The 15,481-nt window shown below is 55.5% G+C and overlaps 6 protein-coding genes across 6 annotated transcripts; 3 read left to right on the top strand and 3 right to left on the bottom strand.

Moving 5' to 3' along the window:
* The first annotated feature begins 149 nt into the window (after positions 1-149).
* On the top strand, positions 150-3,145 carry ASPACDRAFT_79961 (uncharacterized protein). Its single transcript, XM_020205526.1, has 4 exons — positions 150-272; positions 343-779; positions 837-2,247; positions 2,297-3,145. The coding sequence occupies exons 1-4, from the start codon at positions 180-182 to the stop codon at positions 2,939-2,941; spliced, it is 2,586 nt and encodes an 861-aa protein (XP_020054173.1). The 5' UTR covers positions 150-179; the 3' UTR covers positions 2,942-3,145.
* Positions 3,129-3,831, bottom strand: ASPACDRAFT_45132 (ESCRT-II subunit protein VPS25; the record flags this gene model as incomplete). The annotated part of the gene is made up of 3 exons (XM_020201553.1): positions 3,129-3,241; positions 3,291-3,366; positions 3,454-3,831. The coding sequence occupies 3 exons, from the start codon at positions 3,829-3,831 to the stop codon at positions 3,129-3,131; spliced, it is 567 nt and encodes a 188-aa protein (XP_020054172.1).
* A 415-nt stretch (positions 3,832-4,246) lies between these two features.
* Positions 4,247-5,522, top strand: trm8 (tRNA (guanine46-N7)-methyltransferase; the record flags this gene model as incomplete). The annotated part of the gene is made up of 3 exons (XM_020201552.1): positions 4,247-4,434; positions 4,498-4,685; positions 4,786-5,522. 3 exons carry the CDS (start codon positions 4,247-4,249, stop codon positions 5,520-5,522), a joined length of 1,113 nt encoding a protein of 370 aa, XP_020054171.1.
* A 727-nt stretch (positions 5,523-6,249) lies between these two features.
* ASPACDRAFT_45130 (LIM domain protein) lies at positions 6,250-8,850 on the bottom strand (the record flags this gene model as incomplete). Its single annotated transcript, XM_020201551.1, has 3 exons — positions 6,250-6,570; positions 6,641-8,637; positions 8,751-8,850. 3 exons carry the CDS (start codon positions 8,848-8,850, stop codon positions 6,250-6,252), a joined length of 2,418 nt encoding a protein of 805 aa, XP_020054170.1.
* Positions 8,851-10,370: 1,520 nt separating this feature from the next.
* Positions 10,371-11,944, top strand: ASPACDRAFT_31998 (MCT family MFS transporter; the record flags this gene model as incomplete). Its single annotated transcript, XM_020199848.1, has 2 exons — positions 10,371-10,586; positions 10,640-11,944. 2 exons carry the CDS (start codon positions 10,371-10,373, stop codon positions 11,942-11,944), a joined length of 1,521 nt encoding a protein of 506 aa, XP_020054169.1.
* Positions 11,945-12,181: 237 nt separating this feature from the next.
* On the bottom strand, positions 12,182-15,354 carry ASPACDRAFT_62104 (exosome catalytic subunit DIS3; the record flags this gene model as incomplete). The annotated part of the gene is made up of 2 exons (XM_020203759.1): positions 12,182-15,090; positions 15,159-15,354. 2 exons carry the CDS (start codon positions 15,352-15,354, stop codon positions 12,182-12,184), a joined length of 3,105 nt encoding a protein of 1,034 aa, XP_020054168.1.
* Between the last annotated feature and the right edge of the window lie 127 nt (positions 15,355-15,481).

The raw sequence follows: 15,481 nt of genomic DNA, 5'->3' as shown, positions 1-15,481 counted from the left end.
CTCCACGTGACGTGGTGTCGTGCGGCGCGTCGGCGCGTCGCATTTGCAACACCACGAGGTTCAGCTGTCATTCGATCTCCCCTCAGCACGTACACCAATCCTTACATCACTCGGCCAAACACACGGGCACCGCAGCCTACCCTGAAAAATCAAACAGAGCCACCGGAGTAGCTCCCACCATGGGGGACCAAGGTGGAGAGAGTCAACTCTTCAGCCAGTGCAAGATCTGTATCATATGCTCCAGAGATCTCCCTGCCGATGCGGCACATCAAGTCTGTCACCTTACCCTCTCGCGCCCCGAGACTACTGAAGAAGACAACTACTGACCCTGACTTCACACAGCTGGCATTCACTTTCGAGCAACATGGCGGCGAATCCGTTATTTACGAGCCACCGGCCGAATTCCCGCCTCTGACCGAATTCACGCACCTGATGAGCTGCACCGTCGACTTCCCCGCGTTTGAGGCCGCAAATGATGCCCTGATCCCCGTTGTCAAACCATACTGGCTACAGGCCTGTCTTCAGAAGCGAAAGTTGGCCAACCCACGGCAATATAGCCCAGATCCTCGACTGATCCTGAACGATGTGGTGGTGACCTGCGGTGACATCCCGGAGGGCGACAAGGAAGCAATCATCGGAGGAGTTCTCGCAAAGGGTGGACTGTATAGTCCCAGAATCTCCCAGCCGGTCACCCACTTGGTTGACCTGACCGCGGACTCGGATAAGGCCCGCTTGATCATCGCGAAGAGGCTCAAGATCAAAATTGTCTTGCCCCACTGGTGAGCAGACCCAGAAGCCAAGCTCAACTTGATAGGTCTAACGAAGGTTTCTTCCAGGTTCGATGACTGCCTCAAGCTTGGACGACGAATCGACGAACGCCCCTACCTTCTCCCCGACCCCGAGATTCTGCGTGCGGCGCCCGACGCTCCCATACGCTCAGCGGAGAACCGAGACATCATCGGTGCATCGACACCTGACCCCACTAATCTACCAGTCGCGGTGCAGTCGTCAGATGAATTGCCCAGGCTCAATGTATTCGAGGCCAAGAGTGTCATGCTTGCTCCGGATCTTGGGATCGGGTCGCGTCTCTCTGGCTCCATCGGAGACATCATCAGGGAGGGTGGGGGTTCTGTTGTTTCAGACATATCAGCTGCGGACATCCTGATCTGCCGCTACCGAGAAGGATTCGCCTACCGCATGGCGTTTCAGTTGAACAAAGATATCGGCAATCTATCCTGGCTCTACCACCTCATGACATATAACACCTGGACTTCTCCTCTACGACGACTGTTACACTACCCCATTTCACGCAAGGGTATCCCGGGATTCCAGGGGTTCAAGATCAGTCTCTCAAACTATGTCGGAGAAGCTAGGAGCTACCTGGAGCACCTGATCACAGCCACGGGCGCCGAATGCACCAAGACCCTTAAGCAAGAAAACACACACCTGGTGACCGCGCATGGAAACAGCGAGAAATGCGCCGCAGCGAAGGAATGGGGTCTGCAAGTTGTCAACCACCTGTGGCTGGAGGAGAGTTACGCGAAATGGAAGCTGCAGCCCGTCTCCGATCCCCGCTACACGCACTTTCCCAAGCGAACAAACCTGGGCGAGGTTGTGGGCCAGACCAGACTGGATAAAGCCGTACTCGAGAGTCAGCTCTTGCTCGAGAGCAACAACGGGGTACAGGCACCGTCGAGCCCGCGACCGGTGATGCAGCACAAGGACCAAAACACTGTGACCTCCAAGACGCCGAAAATTGTCCAGCAGTCTTCCGCAAGAACTACTGAGTCCGAAACCGAAGTGCCGCGCACGTCAGGTGCTACACCGCGGGTTGCGGACAAGTCCCGGAACGCCATGGATCCTCCAAAACTGCAGACGCCCGCTCGGACCCGGCTCACTTCCGAAGGAAAGGAGAATGATACTCCATCGAGCACTAGCAGTCGCAAGTCAAAGGAGGTAGCCGCTGCTCGACTACACGATCTTGCACCCGATATGGCGTTGTACGAGAAGGAGAAGAGGCGTGTTGGGGGTGTGATTCATGGTGGCCGGAGAGTCTCAGACGAGGATCGCGTAGTACTCAACCCCAGCAAGAAGCGCGTGTCCATGGAACCGCAGGACGAAAGCGACGAGGATGAAACGACAGAGACAAAGAGACAGAAGAAGTCTAGACCCCCTGTCGCGATGCATCTGCTGATAACCGGATATCAGAAATGGGTCAAGAACCCGAAGACAGAGGATTCTGACAAGGTATGTTTCTAACATTACGATCAAGACTTTGCGATCTAACCATTCACAGCGACAACTACGTGACCTTGGGATTTTGGTAGTCCAAGAAGCGAAGAGGTGTTCTCACCTTGCCGCACCGTCTATCCTCAGGACCCCTAAATTCGTGAACGCATTGGCCTACGGACCAGTCCTCATGAACATCGATTTCGTCACCCAGTGTCTCAAGCAGAATGCCCTCCTAGATCCTGCCGACTACACCCTCAAGGACAAGGCTTCCGAGGAAAAGTACGGATTCAAGCTTGAAAATGCCAGAACCAATGCCAAGGCGAACAAGAACAAGCTGTTGCACGGATACCAGATTTACTGTGTGGAGACAATTCGTGGTGGGTTCGATGCATTCAAGTCCATTGTGGATGCCAACGGTGGTCAATGCACTCTGTTCCGGGGTCGGGTCTCGTACCGATCACAGAGAGAAGAGAGCGAGGAAAGCTCGGAAGATGACGACCCCAGTCGCAAAGAGGTGTATCTGCTGAGCAGCACGGAATCGGATCAGGTGAAGACATGGCCACGCTTCCGAAGTATGGTTCTGAGCACCGGCAAAACGCCACGGATTGTTCGTGTGGAATGGCTTCTCGATATGGCTATGTCCCAGAAGCTGCATGCTGCGGATGCCTACGAGCTGAGCGAAGAAATGGCCGAGGTTTCGGAACAGTAAGCAGGTCGAGATCTGCATGGTGTTATGAGTGCTGCGTCCAAGCGTCTTTGCTGGTTTGAAAGAATTGATAGGCATGACTTCTTCAGGTCACTTCGCCGGGGGCTTTTGTAAATGACTTACATTTTGCATGAAAATAGCTTGTGGTACCCGCAATCAATTTGTCCAGATATCACGAACAGATGACCGTCTAGAAAAATTTGACACCTTCTTGGCCTTCGCCGCCAAAGACCTGTGCCTTGCCTCGTTTTACCAGAACATTGAGGCACTTCAGCATCACGTCCGTATCCATACCGTGCCATTCTAGCCGATCAGTTCCTCTGTTCGAAGGATAACTCACAGCAAAACATACCTTGTGACAACGTCCCCTCCCCCTCCACCAACTCATAGACCGTCAGAACCACATTCTTCTGCCCTGTATTTTCCACCTGCGATCATAACCAGGTCAGCAGCGAAACCTTGCATCCATGCGCACTCTCCCCCTCCCTCCCAAGTGCCTAGCGCAATCCACATACCCAATCGGCCACGATCCCCGCCCATTCCTCGGGCCTCTTCCACCAGATGCGCGCCACGGTCTTGGTGCTCCCATCCAGCCACTCCGCCCGCTGTCCTCCGCCGCCGCCGTCCTCTTCCCCCTTGGCCATCCAGTCCAGCACATCCCGCGCATCTTTCATGGACAGTCGTTTCCGGAGCGCAGCGTTGTAGAACAGCGGGCTCTCGATGGCCTCACTGAGCGTCAGGCGGTAGGTGCGGTGATGGCGACACCATGACTGGATCAGGGCGGACCATTTCTGGAGCTGCGAGGTGCGCGTAGCGCTGTTGGGTTGTGGGGTGAAGAAGGGGGGGAAGGAGTAGGTTGGCGGGAATTGGAAGGGCGGTGGGGCGGTAGTCATTGTCTATGTGTATGTGAATGTATATGTATTATAGCAAGGTTGTGCTATGGATGCCCCACTATAGCTGGTGGGATAGATCGTTCTGCAATTGTTAGATTTGGATGATGAGATAGTCGGTGGTTGTTTTGTTCAGAAGCTGAGTCGATTAACCGATACCGCCGGTATCGATAAGCAAAGGCGGGCGGGCGGGCGGCGGCAGCAGTACGTACGGAGTAGTGTACTCAACTTTCCGCTCTCCCTCCCTTTCTTTTCTCTCCGCTTTGGAGAATTTTCCGCCTTCGCCCCCGTCCGTCACCATCCTCCATTGCCCTCCCCCGCTGCACCGATCTGCAATTGGGTTATCTTGGTGGATCTTCCCACTTCCTTATATTGAAGTGACATATTCTCGAGTCAACGCTGCAGGACCACAACCACAATGACTCCTCCACCTGCCAAACGCCAGAAGCGCGATGAGTATCGCAAGCAGGCAGCCGCTACGAACCCCGATGGCGGCAGCAGCACCACCAACGAGACCAGCCTCCCCGCCCGGGTCAAGCTGCCCAAGAAGAAGTTCTACCGTCAGCGGGCGCATGCGAATCCGTTCTCGGATCATCAATTGCAATAGTACGTTTGGCCTTGGTGTCTTCTATCCTCTACTACTGGGTGACTGACTTCATTCAAAAATAGTCCCCTCAGCCCGGCGCATATGGACTGGGCCTCGCACTTTCCTGCCTACGTGAACCCGGACCCGTCACAGACGAACCTCATTGGCACCCGCAAGCTGCTGAAGGATGTGGAGATCGTGGATATCGGGTGTGGATTCGGTGGGCTGCTCGTCGGTCTTGCGCCGTTGCTGCCGGAGACGTTGATGGTTGGTATGTGTTACCCTGTTATTGTTCGTTGTCTATCATATTTGCGCAGGACATATCCTTTCCCGCAAGTAGCAGAGAGTTGATGTGCTGTCGGCGAACACAGGAATGGAAATCCGCGTTTCCGTCCTCGACTACCTGTCCACCCGGATTCAAGCCCTCCGCGCCCAGCAGCAGCAACTTCAATCGACCCAAGCCTCCGCCTCCACCACCACCACCACTCAAGCCACTGCAGACGCTGCCCCCGAAGCGCCCACCACCGAACCCACCGCCATGGAAACCGAACCGACCTCCACTGAAACCCCTACCGCCACCGAAGCCACCACCACCGACCCCAACACCACCACCACCGACGAAACCACCGAAGCCACCACCCTCGTCCCCGGCGGCTACCAGAACATCACGGCGATTCGCAGCAACACGATGAAGTTCTTCCCCAACTTCTTCGCCAAGCACCAGCTGTCGAAGATCTTCATCTGCTTCCCGGACCCGCACTTCAAGGCCCGCAAGCACAAGGCCCGCATCGTCTCGGAGACGCTGAACGCCGAGTACGCCTACGCTCTGCGGCCCGGCGGCCTGCTCTACACCATCACGGACGTCGAGGAGTACCACCACTGGGTGCTGCGGCATTTCCGCGAGGGCGAGGACGCCGAGGCCGTCGATGGCGCTGTCGGCACGGTCAAGGAGCTGTTCGAGCGCCTGACGGACGAGGAGCTGGCGCAGGACCCCTGCGTGCGCGTCATGAGCGAGGAGACGGAGGAGTCGAAGAAGGTCACGCGCAACAAGGGCAACAAGTATGTTGCGGTGTTCCGGAGGAAGGAAGATCCCGCTTGGCCGGCTTAGGCCTTAGAGCGCATCGTTTTGTCCTGGGACTATGATTCCTCTGGAAGAGGAAGGAAGGGTTTAGCAAAAAAGTTATATAGATGAATTGTATATGCTTGCGAACTGGATCGATTTCTGTGTGCCTATTTCGATGTAGGCAACTGCCTCCAGAGTTCTACGGTTGGTTTTTATAGTTAGGAAGTCCGTCGACAATATACCTTCTAAAGAAATGGCATCCCAGCTGTCATGATGTTCGAAGACCTCAAAAGGAAATGCAACAAATGCCGAAAATAAAATCACGGAGAAAAAGCATAACCAAGACGCAAACAGCAGAACAACATTCTCATGCTCAGACCTCGTCCCGAAAACATATTTCGCGTGCTAAACTCCCGCTTGCTGCTATGCAAATCAACATGGTGGATTTCTAGTAGTCAACTTGGCTGGCAAATAAACAATGCAAATTAAAGTCAAGAGATATCAGGGTTGGCGCACTTGGCCCAAAAAGATATAGCAGTGTGTGTGTGTGTGTGTGTGTGTGTGTGTGTGTGTGTGTGTGTGTGTGTGTGTGTGTGTGTGTGTGTGTGTGTGTGTATCTCAATCAATGAGCCGCACTGTGACGCGGGGAGGGAGCGGTGGATTGTGGAGAATATGACCTGTAATTAACTCTCGACATGAAAAAGAATGCAGCAACACGAATCGAACCAGGATTCGAAGCTGTCAAAGGTGTTTTTTTTCGGGTGGGAAAATTTCAGGGGGATGCTTTCAGTCGGATGCCCTCGCAGCGTTCACACACGGCGAGCTGCACGGGGCCTCCGATGATGCGGCCCTTGGCCGTTCGTTTGGGCTCGCCCTCGCGGACAAAGTACCGCCCCTCGGGCCCGAACCCGTCGCCGCACTCGTGGCAGACGAAGCACTGGTCATGCCACTGGCCGCCGATGGCAGAGATCACCACATCGTCCAGGACGGGCTTCTTGCAGCCGAGGCAGCGGGGGGCGGTCCGGCGGGAATGGCATTGCAAGCACCACGCAAATCCATCCTTTTCCACGAATGGTTTCTCTGAGCTAAAGGGCTGGAAGCAGGAAAAAAAAAGAAAGGTTAGCAGTGCGCAGGATTTAGGAACTTTTGGGGGGTTCTCGTACATCACCACATTCAGCACAGAAGAAATGACCGACATGCCACTCGGCCCCGCACGCCACGACCACTTCCCCTTCTATCGGTGTCTTACAACTCTTACACCTGGGGCTGAACAACTCGTGGAAGTCGAGGTGACAGTAGAATCTCAACGCTCGAGCTTCTTCATCATCGGCCGCTGACTCGGCTAGTCGCTCAGCTCTCTTCGCATCGGGCTCTTGGTAGAACGCCACGCACTCAAGAGGTGTCTGACAATGATGACACACAAAACACTCGGGATGGAATCGAGTGCCCGCAGCAGTCACAATTTTTCCAGCAATTGGAAGTGTACAGCTCTCGCACTTGGCAGTAGGTACCCCGGAGCGTGTATAAGTCGATAGCCAACGACTCGCCGAGGCTGTCGCAGTCTTTGGAGGAGCCCGGTTCAGGCCTGCATTACTTTTTGGCGGATTTTGTGATGGCTTCACAGCTATCCCGGAGCCCCCGCGAGAGCCAGAGATCTCAGAAATTCTAGGCTCCTTATCGTCCGGTAGATTTATTACCGGGACGGATGGTGCTTCGGACACTTCGATCGTGGGCGCTGGAGGCAGCGGTGGGGGCGTTGCATCCCAGCCCTTGTCGCGTTTGGGAGGGCTTTGTGCCTCGGTAGGTTTCCATCTGGGATCGAAACTCACTATAGGCCGACCGGCTCGGTCGCTCACCGCAGTGGGCATAGGAAGCCTGGTGCTGCGGTCCCTGAGCTTCTTGCTCGTTGCAGCTCGAAGCTCGTCACTGCGGATCTCAAGGCCATCTTTCGTTGGAATCTGCTGCTGAGGTGCCTCAGGTTCAGGCGGCGCTTCTTGAGACCGAGGCTCGTTCGTCGTATACTCAGGATTTCTTGTTTGACTCGGAGGATTCTTATGGATCTCGAAGCGAGAAAGCTTATCAACGAATAAGAGACTACCTAAGCGACCAGGCAGAGGTCGGGACCCGCGAGGAAGGGCATTCCGGGGCTTACTCCTCAAAGCAGATGAATCTGATCTAGAGAAGATTGAGCGACTACCCTCATCCTTCCGAGGAGAAAGATGGGGCTCTTCGTAGATTTGGTCGTTCGGGTTTCTGAAGATGCCTCTGGATGTTTCGCTCCTGACACTGGCCGAGCCTAATCCATGATTATCGCCTGAGGTCACCGTCGATTCACCCTCTTGAGGGAGTGCGAAATTGACCTTCATGCTTCTTCGCAGGCTCCCTCCCTTAGTCGGGCTTTTCATCGGGCTTGACCCTTCTTCCAAAATGGTCTGTGAATCTCCATCGACTGAGGACTTTCTTTCACTTCCCCGAAAGCCGTTCGTCCCTTTATGGCTAACAGTCGATCCCTGGAACATAAGCCGACGACTGTCCCTGCGAGCTGTGGGTGAGCTAGGACCGCCATTATGAGAAGCGAAGCTACTTCTTGGAGGGCTTTGCTGGAGATCTTGCAGATCGGGATTCTGGTAAGGTGCATAGGGGTTCTTATACGGTATACCTGGATTTTGATGCATCCATACCAGTTCCGTGGCCTCATCTTGGGCAGCAGCGTGGAGATCATGTTCGTCATGGAGGTCCATTTCCTGCAATGCATCACGCAGGGACCTTGCCTCTTCTTTCTCTATGCGTCGCTGGGGATTTTCACGATATGTAGGCCGTGGGGGAATCTGTTCCACCCGCGAGAAAACCTGGGCGGGTGATACAGTTTGCCTAATTGGGATGGTTCTCGGTTCCTGGACCAAAGGACGTCCGGTGGGACCTCCCAAAGCGGAGGCTGGTCTATGGTTAGAGAGCGAACTGGTGGCCCGAGGGAATCTGGCCTCTGGGGAGGGAGGGCTAGACTGCATCCTCGGTGGACCATAAGACGACATCGCCGATGCCGCTCGCGGAGGCAAATCATCATGAGGATGAGTAGGCGCCGCAGCAGGTCTTACGGGAAGCGGCCTGGATCCGCCAGGACGTGTAGGACGATTAGTCCGCAGATCTTTCAAATAGGTCGCTGTAGGTCGAAGATCAGCATGGAGACCTCGATCCGAAGCGGTGACAGCCCGAATGAGATCGATAAAGGCTGGATGGGGAAGAGAATGCTTTGGCGCGGCACTGTAAACATACCGATCTGGTCGTCGGACATATAAGTCGGGCCAGGAGGGGAGAACTTGCGTTGGCCCTCCTTGGGCTTCTGAGTTTGAGGCCTATGCATCATACTGGCCATGGAGATGTAGGGTGAAGAGTCATGAACCGCAGGAAAATATTTGGACGAGAGAAGGGGAGGGGTTCGAGTGATGAGTTGGCGGCTGCTCAAGGCAGGGAGGGCTATGAAGTCAGTGACTATTATAGCTGAACAGGGCCAATGAGAGCTGGAAAGGTGGCTGGGGCGAGTGGATCAGAGACAAGCTGGAATGAACTAGACAGATCGGATCAGTCTAAGTCGATTTGTTGCTTGTTTCATCTGCGGTGTCAGAGGAACGAGGATTGCTGCAATGGAGTCTAGTGTGTGTGCATTGCCGATCGGGAACTAGATCACTACTCCCTGGTGAGTAGAAAGCATTGAATCTCGGTTCAGCAGCAGGGGGGGTGGAGGTCAACGAGGGGAAGAAGCTGGAAATACAGTGTCGGAGATTAGACTGGCACGATAACAAGTTTGATCGGGACTTTTCCTCAGGCACCACATCTTCAGCTCAGCCGCAGCAGAGCTGAGCTCTGGCCATCAATGATGATGATGATTGATGATGATTGCTGATTCCATCACCCATGACAACCAGGTACGGTTACTTAGGCACTAAGGCACCAAGGCACACTCGGGCACAGGACAAACTAGCCAAACATCTGCCATTTTCCTGAGGCCACCGCGGGGTAGCAATAACTAAGCCTGGTCAGGTTAGCCCCGTTTTCTTCAGCTGTGTCCCGTAATCGGATGCTGAGACGATTCCCATTCTGGTAAGACCCTTGAGGTGAGCCAAACAGGTAAATTGCCCAGCTATGATACGGAGTACAAAAGATACAAACCTTCCGCAATCTTCCGTGTGAGAGATACTTAGCAGCAGCCATGCTTCATGACAGCGTGCAGCCGCACGTGGCTCTCGGGCCTTTCTTTCCTGTCTCCAGAACATGTCTGCATCACCAACAACCTGGAATTGCGCAAGCTCTAGAAGTGGACTTTGCCTTGATCTGAACCCCGGATTCACATCGTCGAGGTGGAGCCTGGAAATGATCTGGAGCTGCTGTCATCAGTCATCACCCCCAAAGTCTCTCTGACTGGCGCAACCAACCGACGCTACTCGTCTCCTCCCCGGACTCCGCACCGGGTCAATCGGCATATCAGGTCCCCTTCAATAGAGTCCAGCTGCTCCTCTTCATGTGTGGGATTTACTTTTGGCCCAATGATGGGCTCTCTTCAAGTCGGACAACTCGCCGACTGATGCCCGTTAACCGTTCTTGACTGGCTAGAATCGGGCCCAAACTTCGTTAGTAGAAGGATGGATCAATGACACATCGTTCGCTTTAGCCTCTATCTCTGCTTGACTCCTCCCCTTCGTCCTTCGAGATGCACTTGTTCTCCTCTTCCTGGCCGTTTGGTCCACTTCTTCATGGCCCATGGCTGGGATTGACACGCATCTGGGATAAATCCGTACTGCGCTCTATGTCGTGAACCTGATAGAAATCAACCAACGAGGCCCAACCTAAGACTCGTTTTCTCGGAACTCTATCCTTGCAGGCTGGGTGTGATTCATCATGGCAGATAATGCTCCAATCGACGCCATTCGTTCACAACAATATGATAACGATCCGAATCTAGAACCATCCTCTGATCTGGATAATCCACAACAGTCTGCTCCGCTGGACGCAGAGTCCAAGTATGAGCAAGACGTTCCTCCGGATGGAGGATATGGCTGGGTCTGTGTTGCCTGTGTGTTCTGGATCAATGCCCACACCTGGGGCATCAACAGCGTCAGTAGTCGTCATTCATATGGGAAGATCCGACGGCTGACCAACCAATATAGAGTTACGGCGTGTTTCTCTCCTACTACCTCTCCCATGATGTGTTCCCTAATACCTCCGCTCTCTCCTATGCCTTTACTGGTGGCTTGAGTATATCGTGTGCGCTTCTCGTAGCCCCCGTGGCCACGTACCTTATCCATGTCTTCGGCACGCGCTTAACCCTCAACCTGGGTGTGTTCTTTGAGACGCTCTCGCTCATCGGGTCCTCATTTGCAACCCAACGATGGCACATTTTTCTCAGTCAAGGTGTCTGTTTTGGCTGGGGCATGGGCTTTCTCTTCGTCGGCACCGTCGGTATCATCCCGCAATGGTTCTCACGGCGCCGTAGCCTGGCCATGGGGATCAACGCCGCCGGCTCTGGCCTCGGTGGTCTCATGTACTCGCTCGCCGTCGGCACCATGATCCCTCGCCTAGGCCTGCCCTGGGCCTTTCGGATCCTCGGCATCATTGCCTGCGTTGTCAACCTGGTGTGCGCCAACCTCCTGCGCGATCGCAACAAGGCCGTAGGCAGCCGGCACCAGGCTTTTGCGCTGCCGCTCCTCAAGCGGCCGGAATTCCTGCTGTTTCTCGGCTGGGGCGTCTTCAGCATGCTTGGCTACGTTGCTCTGCTCTTCAGCGTCGCCAACTTCGCCCTCTCCGTGGGCCTTACCTCCCATCAGGGTAGTGTGGTAAGCGCCCTCCTCAATCTCGGCCAAGGACTGGGCCGCCCCTTCGTTGGCATGTTCAGCGATCGCCTCGGTCGCATCAACATCGCCACCTTCCTCACATTCCTGTGCGGTCTTTTCTGTCTCGTCATCTGGACGTTTGCGCGCAGTATGGGCGTAGTCTGCTTCTTTGCCGTGCTGGTCGGCACCGTCTCTGGCACCTACTGGGCGACCGTCGCCCCCGTCGCGAGCGAGATCATCGGGCTCCGGGATCTGCCCAGCGGCTTGAGCATCACTTGGCTGGTGCTGGTGCCCCCTTGCACCGTGTCGGAGGCGATTGCCCTGCTGTTGCGCAACAATCACGCTGGCGACGCGGCGTATCTGCGCGTGCAGATTTTCACCGGTTTCATGTACATAGGCGCGGCTTTGTGTCTTTGGCTAGTCCGGGGGTGGAAGATTAGGGAAATAGCGCAAGCAGCGGCCGAAAAATCGCTGAATGATTCGTCTCCTCAGACCGGGGTCAAGGATGCCCCCCGGGGTTCCAAGGTCGAAACCGGTGCGACGGAGATGAACCACCAGGTAACAACTCGAGGAATGTCAAAGTCGCACCTTTGGTCTCCGGTCGGCTTGTTGCGTGGGATGGTGTCATTGCAGAGAGTATAATGTGGAGAATCAGTACCGAGAAGGGGGAAGAGTTAAAAGGTCGAAGATGTACAAGATCGTAAGATCTCGGATATCGTTACACCGCATAGAAATCTTAGATTGAACACGACTAAAATCTAGTACAGTCATCCTACGTGCGAGACACCGGTAGACGCCCAAATCCTCTTATATTATGCCAGTCATAAATCGATAGATAATTTCACTTTTTTTTCACCCTTGTGTTATGTGTTAGTATGTTCAAGCGCCTTGGCCCAAGATCAAGATGCGGACTCTCCGCTTCCCAGCGCCACGACCGCCTTCCTCCTTGACGGAGCTGACGTTGACATTGACCTTCTGGAACAGCTCGACGGAGACGCCATGCGCCTGGTCGGCGTCCCCCTTGTCCGAGACACGGAGGGTGTACTCCTCGCTGTCGAAGTCGCTCTGGCGGCGGACGACGAGCTCGCGGCGCTCGGCGACGGTGCGCAGGGCGGCGTCCTTGGGGAGGACGAAGTCCTCGAGGCGGACGACGCCCTCGATGCCGAAGCGCGGCACGAAGACGACGACGCCGTTCTCGAAGACGCGCATGACGTAGCCCTCCTCCTCGATGCCGCCGTCCACCCCGTCGGCGGCCATCTTCTCGCCGCGGGCCTTGAGCGCCTGGCCGACGTAGTACTCGATGCTGGCGCGGCCGGCGAATTGGGCGTTGCGGTGGCGGTAGTTGATGTTCCGGCAGATGTCCTCGAGGCGGTTGCGGGTCATGACGCCCTCGACGACGGCGCGGCCGTCCTCGCCCTCGTAGCCGATGGCCGAGGCCAGCTGGCGGTGGACCAGCAGGTCGGCGTACCGGCGGATCGGCGAGGTGAAGTGCGTATAGATCGGGGAGGCTAGGCCATAGTGCCGGAACTCGGACTCGGCGTGCGCGCCTGCGACGAAGTACTCGGCCGAGGTCATGCAGCGCGTGGCCAGAATGCGGACCAGGGTGTTGAAGAAGGGGTTCTGCGCGTCGACGCAGCGGTCGAGCGAGTCGGCCAGCGCCCGCGAGCTGGACACATCGAGCCGCAGGTCGCGCTTTTTGGTGAGCTGGTTGATGAGCTCCTCGAAGTTCTGCGGGGGAGGCGTGGCGTGTCGGCGGAGCATGGCCGTCTGAGAGAAGGTGCTGTAGATCTTGGTGGCGACGGTGATGTTGGCGTGGAGCATGAACTCCTCGACCAGGCTGTTCGTCTCGAGCATCGCCTTGGTCTTAACGTCGGCCAGCGGGTCGCCGACCTCGTCATTGTCCGCCTCGATCCGGACTTCGGGCGAGGCGAGGTTCAGCGCACCGGCGTCCATGCGCTTCTGGCGGAGGATTTTGGAAAAGCGCAGCAGGGTACGCATGCTCTCGGTGAGTTCGTCGGTCTGCTTCGGGTCGTCGATCCGCTTTTGGGCTTTCTCGTAGCTGAAGGCCTCGCGGGACCGGATCACCGACTTGGTGAAATCGGCGGACACGACCTCCGCGTTGGGGGTCATTTCCCACAGGACGGAGAAGGCGTACCGCTCCACGTAGGGTTTCAGGGAGCACAGATCGGTACCGAGCAAGTGCGGCAACATGTCAATACGTTTGTCGACAAGGTACACCGTGGTTCCACGCTGCGAGGCCTCGAGGTCCATCGCGTTGTTGGGCTTGACAAAATGTGAGACATCGGCGATGTGAACACCGACTTCGAAGTTGCCATTCGGCAATGGTCGTGCGTGCAGAGCGTCATCAATATCCTGACAGCCAGGGGGGTCGATACTGCAGATAAGAAGGTCTCGAAGATCCCTCCGCCCCTTCCAGCCAATGTCGTCTTTGCTCGCGGGCACTCTCCAGTCATGACCCTCCGCAGGGAGGCAGTCGAGGACGGCCTTGGGGAAGGGCTTGTACTGAACGTCATACTCAAGCAACAAGGCCTCCGTCTCAGCTCCCTTGGTTTCCAGTTCTCCCAATGACCGGATGAAGTGTCCAGTGGGGTATCGTGAATCGCGGTCCCAAGCGTCAATAGTGACCAGGATGCGTTGGCCCATGAGATCTGCAGCTTGTCTAGTGCGTAGTCTGATCTTCGGCACACGCTTATCCATGGGCAGAACGAAGACATTTTGCTGTCGTCGACTCGAGCTGGTCTGGGAACCTGCTGATCCTGAATCGACATGACCGACATATTGCCGCCAGTTCCGCTTCATCACACCAACAACCTTGGCCGTTGGCTGTGGTCTACCCTCTGAGTTCTTTCCATGGGCTTTCTTGACTTCCTCCTGCAACGCTTTCCGTTCTCTTTCAGTGACAACCGCCTCGTTGTCCTCGGCATCTGGGTTGTCATTCTTGGTCACAGCTTCCTCGTCCACAAGCTTGGTCGATGGTGTCTTCCACTGATCCTTAGGCAGCACTTCAATCACAACGACATCTCCAGAGATAGCTCGGTTGCTGTTGTCGCGGCCAAGGATCAGTAGAGGCTTGTCAAAGGCTGGAACGTTAACTGAGCCCTCCAAGTAGTTGTACGGCGAAACGTTGAAAACACCCTGGTGCAATGTTCCCGCCCTCAGGCCCGTCTGGAGTTTCGACATGGTGTAGTATTCGGGGTAGAAGAGCTCGCCGCGTGCGCCCTTGGCTTCTCTCGCCTCCCTCGACTCGTTGATCATGTCCAGTAACCTGTCGGAATCCTCCAGACCCGAGACGTAATCCGTCAGTGACAGCGCGGTGATGTTCTCTTCCTTCGACTTCCGCAAGTTCTCCTTGTCGTCGGTAATGACCACGATCGCTGGGATCGAACGCTCCTTCTTGGCCTTCTTGGCCGTCGACAGCAAATGTCCCATGTACCACTTCGCCACGGCTCTAACGGCTCGGTCATTCCGGTCGTTGATCGACTCGTCGGGGCCACGTCGAACATGGGTCTCCAGGCGGAACTCATTGAAGAATAGATAAAAGCGCTTCTCGTCGGTTTTGATCAGCGCAAGCAAACGGTTGTAGAGGGGGAGGGACTGGTTCCGCAGCTCCTCGAGGACGGTCTGTAAAATGATGACATCGTAAAAGGCTCCGGTGTGTTCAAAAAGGTCCATTCCATTCAGCAGCGCATTCGTATCAGGAACAAGATAATGGCCACGAGGGAAAGCTTTGGTGCCCGCGGGTTGTTCGGAGAGGACGAACGGCGTAACTAAGAGATTCATTCGTCGCATTAGCCAGTTTCCACCGGCAATCAACGGCCACAGGTTTCTTGCTCACTGTTTCCATTCGCATCCGCAGGCGCGACTGACGGACACACCGAGCAAAGCTTCGACGAGCATGGAATATCCTGTCTCAGATAGAGCTCGCGGACGATCTTTTGCACCTTCCCACTTTTCGTGGACCGGACGAAGATTTTGCTGGTGACATTTTGAGCCTGCGGGTTCGAGGAGAGATCTCTTCGTAAGCTCTTCATTCTGTCTGGGTCGCAACTGCGCTTGTGATCAGCGCTGTGTATCGAAGCGACGAAAATGTTAGATGGTTGTTTGGTTGATGGTGGCTGTCGGCGGAGGTTCGCCCAGTTCTGCGGATTTGAAGCAGGA

The sequence above is a fragment of the Aspergillus aculeatus genome (genome assembly GCF_001890905.1).
Source record: "Aspergillus aculeatus ATCC 16872 unplaced genomic scaffold ASPACscaffold_12, whole genome shotgun sequence".
Classification (NCBI taxonomy): domain Eukaryota; kingdom Fungi; phylum Ascomycota; class Eurotiomycetes; order Eurotiales; family Aspergillaceae; genus Aspergillus; species Aspergillus aculeatus.
Note: the sequence above shows the minus strand (reverse complement) of the source record. Positions and strands in the feature narration are given on the sequence as shown.

Coding starts and splice junctions, on each gene's coding strand:
- ASPACDRAFT_79961 (XM_020205526.1), top strand. CDS start 180: ATGGGGGACCAAGGTGGAGAGAGTCAACTCTTCAGCCAGTGCAAGATC. Junction 780..836: donor AAAATTGTCTTGCCCCACTG/GTGAGCAGACCC, acceptor GGTTTCTTCCAG/GTTCGATGACTGCCTCAAGC. Junction 2,248..2,296: donor AGACAGAGGATTCTGACAAG/GTATGTTTCTAA, acceptor AACCATTCACAG/CGACAACTACGTGACCTTGG.